A 10,340-nucleotide genomic window follows, 5' to 3' on the forward strand; every position below is an offset into this window, starting at 1 on the left:
GCCATCTCTTGCTACATATCTCTCTCTCTCTCTCTCTCTCTCTCTCTCTCTCTCTCTCTCTCTCTCTCTCATATTTGTTGGAGTTCAGTAGGCTAAATGACTTCCATTTGTGCTTGAGAACTAGGAGCCTCGCTCTCTCTCACATGAAAGGCTAGTGTGTATGTGGGTAGAGGGCAGTAATTACAGCTATTCTCCAGAGCTGATAGAGGTCTCGGCCGCAGCAGTGGTCACACCCCTTCCTGTCTGACAGATCTGATCCATGACTCTGCCGCTGAGTAACAACCTGAAGACTCACATGATCTGCCTCAACACCTCACAGTTAAGACTCCACTTGCTAATTAACTGTTTAAACATCAGAGTTACAACCCCACTTCATTAGTTTTATGCATTTATTTTATTGATTGAACATGCTAACATTTAGTGAATTTTTTTTATTAATAGATTAATCTGATTAACATAGAGATATTATGTATTACACACACACTCCCACACACACACCTTTTATATATAATATATTTATATTTATATATAATGTTTGTGTATTTATATACGTAATAAATATACACAGTACAGTAAATGTTTACTATATATTTTTTCTAATTATAATATATATTCTTATATTAATATTTTTCATTATATTTTAATGTAATTATAGTGTTTATATAATTATATCCTTTCATATATATATATATATATACACTACATGAACATCTTCCTTCCTTCCCTATGTTTACAATATATTTTAATGGATATTTTAATATTAATATATTTTTATATCTGATCTCAGTGAAGGGGGGTGAGGGCACATATAATATTTTGTTAAAGAAAATAATCAAACGAAATTGTACATTGAATCCCTGATTATTTTAAGGAGGAAACTTATATTTTTATATAAAATGTATATTTTTATTTGTAAAAAAAAAAAAAGGTCTGTATGTGGTAAGAATGAAGGTTTAATTGTCAGATAAACGTACAGGAGTGAATTCAGGTCAATTAAATTGACCTGAAGTCAACTCGTTTAACATTTACAGCAAGTTCAATCCAAACAATTTTAGCAAGATTATACAGTCAGAGTTCGATTGTTTTTTACACAGCGTAGCCTACAAACACTGTAGCGTATTTGGAGAACTGAAAGGACAGATGTGTAAAATATAACGTAGTGTAGATAAGTAAAACATATGAGGTGTGTAAAATGTCTTATTATTTGAGGCTCCGTCAATCTGCCTCCGCCAGCGGCGGTGCTTGTCTGCGTCTGGGCGTTTCGCGCATGCGCAGTCATATCTCTCCTTTTTCCAGGCCAGTGCGGCAGGCGGACCACAGGGAGAGGGAGAGATTTTAGGAAGGACAGTTACAAAAGTTAAAGAAGAGGAGAAATCATGACACAAAACAGTGAACTCGTCGATCGCCTCTCCTCGCCATTGAATTTGACATCCCTCATCATGGCGCTCGTGTCACCTATGAAATATTGATTTTTGTCATGTACGCCAACTTGAGGATATGCTGCCGGGAAACGGATGAGAGCTACCGCAGTCGCCTGGAACTGCTTGCTGGATATTGAATCCGGCGCTCGGGGATGCAGTTGGGATTGATTTCCTGTATATAATCAATAAATGAGAGGAGGGTTCTTGGACTACACGAGAGCTCGGGCCGATCCGTTATATTTCACATCACATCTAAGCATGGGAATGTGGTCCAGCGCTCTGATCTCATAGTCACTCCCGCGGGACGTGATGCAGCCACGCGGAGATGTCAAGATGGGAGATGCCGCAGAGAGCAAGGAGAGCAAGAGGACGTTCATCGTGCCGACGATCAAATCTGTCGATCACTATGATTTCACCAGGGCCAAGATATCGTGCAGTTTGACGTGGCTCATCGCCAAAGCCTTTGGATCTGGTAGGCGGCGCTTACGGATTGAAAAATCGTGTTATAGTGATGGGGGAAGTTATCACAAGGGCTATACACGATCTCAGTGGTTTAATATAGAATTTTTCAAACGGAGGTCCGGGGACCACATGGGGCCGCAAGGGAATGCTAGGGGGTCAGTGGAAATGATATGAGAAACGAGAGTCTAAAAAAACACTCTCGTATGTATGTATGTGTGTGTGTGTGTGTGTGTGTGTGTGTATGTGTGTGTGTGTGTGTGTGTGTGTGTGTGTATAAATAAATATAAATATATATATATATATATATATATATACTTATGTATGTAATAAACTATATTATTTTCAATAAATTATAAACAAATAAGTAATAAATTAAATAATAAAAAATTTGGTTTAAGTGATAACATAAAAATAAATAATTTGGTTAAAATAAGTAGACAAATGAGTAAATAAATACAGTACAATCACAGCACTATAATGAGTATATATTAAAAAGAATAATAATGTAATGTAAATAAAATATAATAATGTAACTAGAGAAAGCAAATATTGTCAAAATAATGTTTTAGACATATTTATAATATTATTTTTTTTCACTGTATAAATTGGGTTTTTATACAAACTCTGTAGATGCCTTTTCAATTTTAGGATGGGGTCCTTTGCATGGAGATGATCACATTTGGGGGTCCGTGGCATTTAAAAGATTGAAAACATCTGGTTTAATATACTTTTTCATGAATTGTTTTGTCTTTCATAACTGTGTTACTGTTTACATTTAGCTGAAAGCATGTTTAATGGCAGTTTCCATTGTGACAACTTACCCCATAGTGTGACACCTTGCTGTTGCTCACCATATATTTCAATCAACTGTATATTTTTTCCTAGGCAGTGACAGGGGACATTCAGTTGCTTTTTTTGTTGTTGACAAGACTTCAAAGCATGTGTTTATATTGAAAATAGACCTACTTTGAGAAATGTGGACTGGAGTGAAAGTGTGTCAACATGCCTATTTTCCCCTAGCAGTATTTAGAAATGCAGTGGGCATATTTTTAAATTTAGCATCATGAGTGTTTATTGGAGGGATTTTGTTAGTGGGATATATTAATTAGTTCAATTTTGAGAAGAAAATTAATTTGTTCTTCTCTTAGGAATTAAGAGAAATGTAAAGGTATTTTATGTGCATATGTGTCTCATGAGAAGCAGTATAAGAGGTTAAAAACAGTGAATTTCACAAAAAAATCTAGATGGTGGTAACTGTTGCCATGTCTGCAGAAATCATTAGCCTAGATCCCTACATAGACTCATTAAGGGCCGCTGTCTGGCTTATGGCTCAGAGTCCGTCCCCACAGTCCATAATGAATGCTCAAAGCAGATTCCCCACTTCTGCACACAGTAATAGGATTGAATTTTCCAGAATAAGTCCCATGGAGGATGCCGGAAAAAACATAAACACAAAATATCAAACTTGCATGGCCTTAGCATGGTGCTGGGCGGTATACCGGTTCATACCGAATACCGGTGTTTATTTTTGTTATGATATCAATTTTTAAAATACCGCAATACCGGTGTATGTCGCTTAAACAACGTTCGGAACGCGACACTGTTTGAAAGGGGTCCCTTTTCACTGTTGCACTGTGGTGAGGGCACAGCTGTATGTGTTACTAAGCGTGAAAGTTCCGAAACTGAAGCTGTAGAACTAATAGAATGTGATTAACACCTGGTCATGCATGAAAAAAAAAATACTGTCATGTACCGTGAAACCGGTATAATTAAAAAAAAAATACCGTGATATAAATTTTTGGTCATACCGCCCAGCACTACCTTAGCAGTATGGCTTTTAGAGCGGCCGCCACAACAGAAACGCCTGTGGAGTGCAACACAACAGGGCCAAGATGAAGACTGCTCCTAGCAGAAGTGTGTGTAAAAAGTCTGCTTTTCTCATTGGAGTTGCTGGTGTTTATGAACTCTAATGATAAATTGTTATCTAATTAATAAAGCATGGACTTACTATAATCTCTATTGCAGATGTCTCTGAATCACCTAAATTTGAGTCACTTCTGATAGTGACATTAACAAAAACTACTATTGTACTTGGTTACTACTACCATTGTTTTTGGACATTGAACCTCTTGTGAAAGAAGTGTGCTTAATTGTATTGAATGTATAGAAGTATATTAAAAAAAAAACTGTACTTGCAGATCATTTAAATTCCACTTTAGTGGAGAGTATATTTGCGTGACTGTTTCAATTAAAAGTTCATTTAAAGTACATGATTTAATAATCTTTTATTGTGCTTCTAAGGGGTAGATTTAATTACTAACTTTTGTGTTATTCAATATTACATTAAAAGTCCATTTAAATTTGACATACAAGTTTCAGAAATGACAATAAAGTATAATTTAGTTACCAGAAATGCATGTCAGTACATTTGGCAGTAACCGTATTTCAAAGACAATTATGAAATTACATGTACTTACTGTAAGTCCTACTGTAAGTGGATCACAGAAACACTCTTAAGTTCAACTAATTGCACTTAATATAATTTAATAATACATCTTAATTCAATTGCAAACAACATTCAATTAACATTACATTCATTTGCCCTTCAGTAAATTCTTTTAACTTATATTAATTCCATAAAAAAGACTTGTTTTAAAAGTATGCTTAAGTGTACTTCTTTTTCACAAGGGACCATACATACAGTAACATGTATTTTGTATCCTGTGTTTTTCTCAACATATTGCATGGTAGTATGTAAATACCATGGTGCATGAATATGGTCCTCATGTAGTATTTATCAAAGTACTATGGTAGTTTTTATTTTTTTGTAAGGGTGATAATATCTCCCCATCCGTCACTGCTCTTCACAGCAGAATGAAACTGCTGATCAGCATGAGAAACAAACACAGGAAGAAGACGAGCCGAACCATTGCAAGGCATCCTTAGAATGAAAACAGAGTCTGGGGGATGTCTGTTCATCCAGATACTTTTCTCGGAAATGAAAAATAAACAAGGCCACAAACAGCTGTTTTGCGTGCCAGTAGGCCCTTATAACGACATTGTCCATGTCCTGTCTTTCCCTCCAGCCTAACATCTGTGACATACTGCACATACCACAACAGAGATTCGTTTCTGTTACACCACTGAAGCCTGAGGAGCGCTGGGAGTGTGTGACGTTCACATGTGACTCTGTGCACTGTTATTCTCTCTGTAAACTGTTATTACGGACCAAAAATGTCAAACGTTCATGTTATGTTACATATGAGGGACTCTAAAGGGAAATGATTACTTTCTTTGTTTCTTAAGATGGTAGCATCAGCTCATTTTTATATGAGTATGAGACCGATTGAATGAACCAGTTTGCAATTAGCCAACAACAACAATCCAGTTAGTTAATGATGGACAAAATCAAGTCCTGTTCAAATTCTGTCGATTTGAACGTTTGAAAGGCTTTTGTGAGTCGTGGTGACTCGCTGCCTCAGACTTTTCTCTCTCTGACCCCTCACTTCCTCTCTGTGTTTGTCGTGCCTTCGAGAGCCGCTTCCTGCCGCTGTCCTCCATCTAGCTGGGATGAAACGTGGGGATAAAACCTTTCCGTAACCAGGCAGCTCTTTATCAGCATGAGCTTTACAGAAGCAAGTGTGTGTGTTTTTTTGCTTTTGGCTCTGAACTGGCGGAGCCTGCAGGGAAAGGGTTTCCACTGACGCAGCAGCTTTTCGTAAGGTTAGGGGAATGTTTTTAAGAGTTTTCTGATCCTTTTGTAAATATTTAAAATGCATAAAAAGACAGCCATTATAAGTTAATGTTGGAATTAAGTGTTCACTACAAATGGACAATGATGGTCAGCTAATCATGCAACAACCAAATGGCTGTTTTTTCTCATTTATTTATTTCATTTTATAAGTTTCAACTTGTAAAAAAAAAAGAAAATAATATAAAAAAAGTTATTTACAATTTTTTTTTTAATTTGTACATTTTTTTTCTTCAATTAAAAAACGTCTTCACTTTTTATTTGATTTAATTTAATTGTAATTAATTTGTATAATTTGTTTATTCATTAAATATTTATTTCATTAATATTTTAGTAATTATTTAATTATTAATTTTGATTTGTAATGTTTTATTTTTAAGCAGGAACAGCAGGAATTGTACTGCATCTTTAAGACACATATTTCCTGCTGCTGAAAAAGAAAATGAACACACACACACACACACACACACACACACACACAAAGACATACTGAAAGGAAATGACCCGGGAAGAGCAGGAATCTACATCGCCTGTTGTCTGACTCAAACACTGAAGCATTATGGGGTGCCAGGAATTTCCTTCTTCTGAACTCAGACATCTGCAGTCACACTTCAGCGTCAGAAACAGAGCTGAATTTTCAGTCTGCAGATGTTGTCATCCTGATGCTGTTATTTTCTGTTTGTGTGCATCACGACTGCTTTGTTTTTTAGGCAAGTGCTCGTGACTCAGTTTTTGCAGGTCTATACCTGGGTGTTTACATGTGTGTGTAATTGTGTTTGGTTGCTACTCAGTGATTGCTGTCTGTATGTGTGTGTGTGTGTGACTCAATTCATGCATGCCTGTACCCGTCTGTTTGTGTGTGTTTGAGTCTATGGTGCTATACTGAAGATCTTCAGTAAATCAGATTAAGCGGGAGGTATAATGGGATTAGTCTGAAAACAGTGTGTCTCTCTCTTCAGGTTCCACTCGTTGGCCTCAGATCAGCCTGTTTGACCAAGCATTGATCCTGAATCAGATTTAAATGCACATTAAGTTATTCTTTTCACCTAAAGAAATTAATAGTACTGTTTTTGTTTTTTTTGACAAAACGTTTTACCCACTTCATGTAACCACCTGAATAATTACTTTTTCTCATTAGCCTCCAAATTCTTGGGACACTTTTGTGTAATCAATCACAATCTCTCTCTTTCTCTTTAGACTGTGTACCTGTGGAGTTGGAGGATCCATTCTACCGAGACCAGTATGATCAGGAGCATGTGAAGCCGCCCGTTGTGTCTCTGCTGCTTTCTGCGGAGTTGTATTGCCGTGCTGGGAGTCTGATCCTCAGGAGCGACGCGGCTAAACCCCTGCTGGGTCACAACGCCATCATCCAGGCCCTCGCTCAGAAAGGCCTCTACGTCACTGACCAGGAGAGACTCGTGACTGAGAGAGACCTCTGCAAGGCCCCCATACAGATGGCAAGTCATTTGGCACTACATCTTCATTTTTTCTGTTGCAGAACTGACATATATTCAGATTTAGAGTGTAAGGGTTTATTTTAATAGTGATGTGACCCTGCAAATGAATTCAAAAGACTGTTGCAATGCCTTCATAGTAATGTGTGCTAAGTAGAAATTCTCAATACATGGGCACTAGGGCTGTGCAATTTGGTGGGGAAAAAAATTGTGATTTAAACAAAGTTAAAAAAAAAAAAAAGCTTGTTTGTAGGGCTGCAATTTGGCCAAAAATTTTGAGTTATATATCAATCATAATTATTATTATTGTTTTATTATTGTCATTATTGAATACAATATTAAGTAAAATAAGAAACATTACTATTGTAATATTTAACTGTAAAATAAAAAGTCAAATATTTAGGTAAAACATGTAAAATTACAATACTAATATTTATGGCTGTCTTAATTTTTCATTTAGATTATCTTTGCCATCATCTAATGCTCACTTAAAGTTAATCTTTAAAAACACCAATAATTTAATAACATTGTTAAATGTAATATTTTGCAAATCTCAAAATTAATATACATTTTTGTACTGTGCATTATAATGTTGTTATTTCTAAATTCACTTAATTTAAAATGATTGTTTTTTGTTTTTAGCATTTAATTTTTTGATCATGTAATTATTAATTATTATTAATTATTTAGACAAAATAGGATAGAATTTTAATATTGGCCTATTAATTATTTATAATTATTGGCCTATTGTTATTAACCAGAATTTTTCATACTGTCCAACTAATGTTGTGATGTCTAAATTCGCTTGTTTTTAAAATGATTGATTTAAATTTGTTTGCTTTTTATTTTTTACTTAATTATTTTGACAAAACATAATATATTTGTAATCTCGGGCATAATAATCAGCATAGTGTTATCAACCAGAATTTTAATATTAGTGTATCCTTACTGACTGAAGCTTTCATAAGTCTGTCGTAATGCCTTTATAGTGATTTTCATAGAACAAGCAAAAAAAATTATGGGAATTATTTTGGTGTGGCTTAGTGCTGGGCGGTATGACCAAAAATTATATTTTTCAAAATTATACTGGTTTCATGGTACATGACGGTATTTTTATTTTTTTTCATGCATGACCGGGTGTTAACCATATTTTCTACTGATTGAGAGAGGAAATACTGCAGTATATTGACTTAGAATGCCCTGTTTTACTGTCATGATGAATGAATATTGTCAAAAAATACCACACTAAATAGTGACTAAACACGACCCCTTTTAATACATGTTAATCAGAAGTCACTATCATTTATAATCGCGGCATCGTCTGATAAAATCAACATGCATCTACACTAAAGAGCAGCTATGCGGTTGTTTTGGCTATATTACTTTTTTGTCTTCATGCAGCGCACTGCCTGCGTCTGAGTAACAACTGAAAAAAACAACAAACAAAAAAGTGCATGTGATATTAACAGACGAACTACCCTCATATTTATAATTCCAAACAATCAGTAAGCGACAGGTGCTAGGAAACGCTGTTTTGTACTCATTTATTGACGAGTCGGCTGCAGTGCGCGGCCAACTGAATGTGCTGCTTCTCTGCCGCTCACTGCACAGAACAGACGCCGAGAGAGGTGACACTTCTCCGGGAAAGTCAGACCTCGTGACAGCACTGGCGAAATCTTTCAACTGAACCATAGCTAAGGTTTATCCAAAAAAGTCTTTGATCAGCATCAGGTTTGTCAGTATGAATATTCTATGGAAAAAAGCCGCTAAAAGGGTCTGAAAGTTGCTAAATCTAGTGCTAAAGTTGCGCTTGTGTGTGTGTGAGACACGGGGGCTGATGGCAGGGGGCGGTGGATATTTGTGGTGGTCAAATGGATGAGTTCTTCTGTGTCATCACGTTCTATTAGTTCTACAGCTTCAGTTTCAGAATTTTCATGCTTAGTAACACATACAGCTGTGCCCTCACCACAGTGCAACAGTGAAAAGGGGCCCCTTTCAAACAGTGTCGTGTTCCGAACGTTGTTTAAGCGACATACACCGGTATTGTGGTATTTTAAAAATTCATATCATAACAAAAATAAACACCGGTATTCGGTATGAAATGGTATACCGCCCAGCACTAGTGTGGCTGTAATTTTGAGGTTTTCCTTCCTGTTACTCTCATAAGTTAGGGCAGTGATAACATGAATCTGCTGGTACTGAACTGGTAATGCAAACTGTGCTGTGTTTGGTGGCTGTGTGTAAGCTGCAGTGTGCACTTCATTTAAAGGTGTCATATGATGCGATTTAAATTTTTCCTTTCTCTTTGAAGTGTTACAAGCTCTTGGTGCATAAAGAAGATCTGTAAAGTTGCAAAGATTAAAGGCTCAAATCCAAAGAGATATTCTTTATAAAAGTTAAGAGTCAGCCACGCCTACCTAAAACGGCTCGTTCTAACACGCCCCCACATGTCTATGTCACGATGTGGGGAGATTTGCATAATGCCGCCCAAATGTTCACGCAAAAAAAGAAGCCGTAATTTTTATTCTCGCTGTAGTATTGTTGTTGCCGCCGCCATGTTGTGAAGGCGCTGTGTTTCGTTGTGAAAGTGAAACTACTTTGTTTGGCCTTCCAAAAGAGGACGATATCCGCTTCGTCATGCCTAGAGCTGATCTGTGCTGGTCGCTGAGGAAATACATCAACTTTGCACTGTGGATTGCCTTCGTCGAATCCGCCGGCTGCCTCTGCTCACTCTAGCCCCCGGCCTCTGCTCACTCTAGACCAACACCGCTCACTCTAGGCCACCGTGTGTGACGCTGTGTTTCGTTGTGAAAGTGAAACTACTTTGTTTGGCCTTCCAAAAATGGACACGACTAGAAATCAGTGGTTAAGTTGTATTTACAACACTGTTCCAGAACACTTCAACCCAAATATTCAGATGTGTGCAGCACATTTTATGGAGGACCGTTTCCTGATCCTGGTAGAGTAGACTACAATGCCGGCTGTTCTGACTCACTGACTGTAAGTACGTTTTTTTATATTTAAAGAGTTTTTATATTTTATATATTTAAAGCAAGTTTTTTGGGAAGTGTAGAGTAGGGCTTGTTGTTTGTCATTTCTCCGATCACAAATGCAGACATGGTTTTATGTTTACGCGGCGCGATGCAACGCAACGCATAAAAAGACTGTACAAGTCATTATAATCCATTATTATGTTTATAATCCATTATTACGCGTTTCAGAAAGGCGGGGCATAGAGGAGAAACAATAATG

General features: G+C 36.7%; 1 protein-coding gene across 1 annotated transcript in view; it reads left to right on the forward strand.

Annotated features, from left to right (window-relative positions):
- Positions 1–1,298: 1,298 nt before the first annotated feature.
- The window catches only part of camsap2b (calmodulin regulated spectrin-associated protein family, member 2b), a 51,743-nt gene continuing 42,701 nt past the window's right edge, over positions 1,299–10,340 (forward strand). The window contains exons 1-2 of the mRNA XM_016241423.1: positions 1,299–1,893; positions 6,832–7,091. Of these exons, the coding sequence (XP_016096909.1) occupies positions 1,731–1,893; positions 6,832–7,091 (423 nt within the window). The 5' untranslated portion in view covers positions 1,299–1,730. The remainder of the gene's footprint in view (positions 1,894–6,831; positions 7,092–10,340) is intronic.

This window comes from Sinocyclocheilus grahami, unplaced genomic scaffold (genome assembly GCF_001515645.1).
Source record: "Sinocyclocheilus grahami isolate Dianchi unplaced genomic scaffold, SAMN03320097.WGS_v1.1 scaffold622.1, whole genome shotgun sequence".
In the NCBI taxonomy this organism is placed as follows: domain Eukaryota; kingdom Metazoa; phylum Chordata; class Actinopteri; order Cypriniformes; family Cyprinidae; genus Sinocyclocheilus; species Sinocyclocheilus grahami.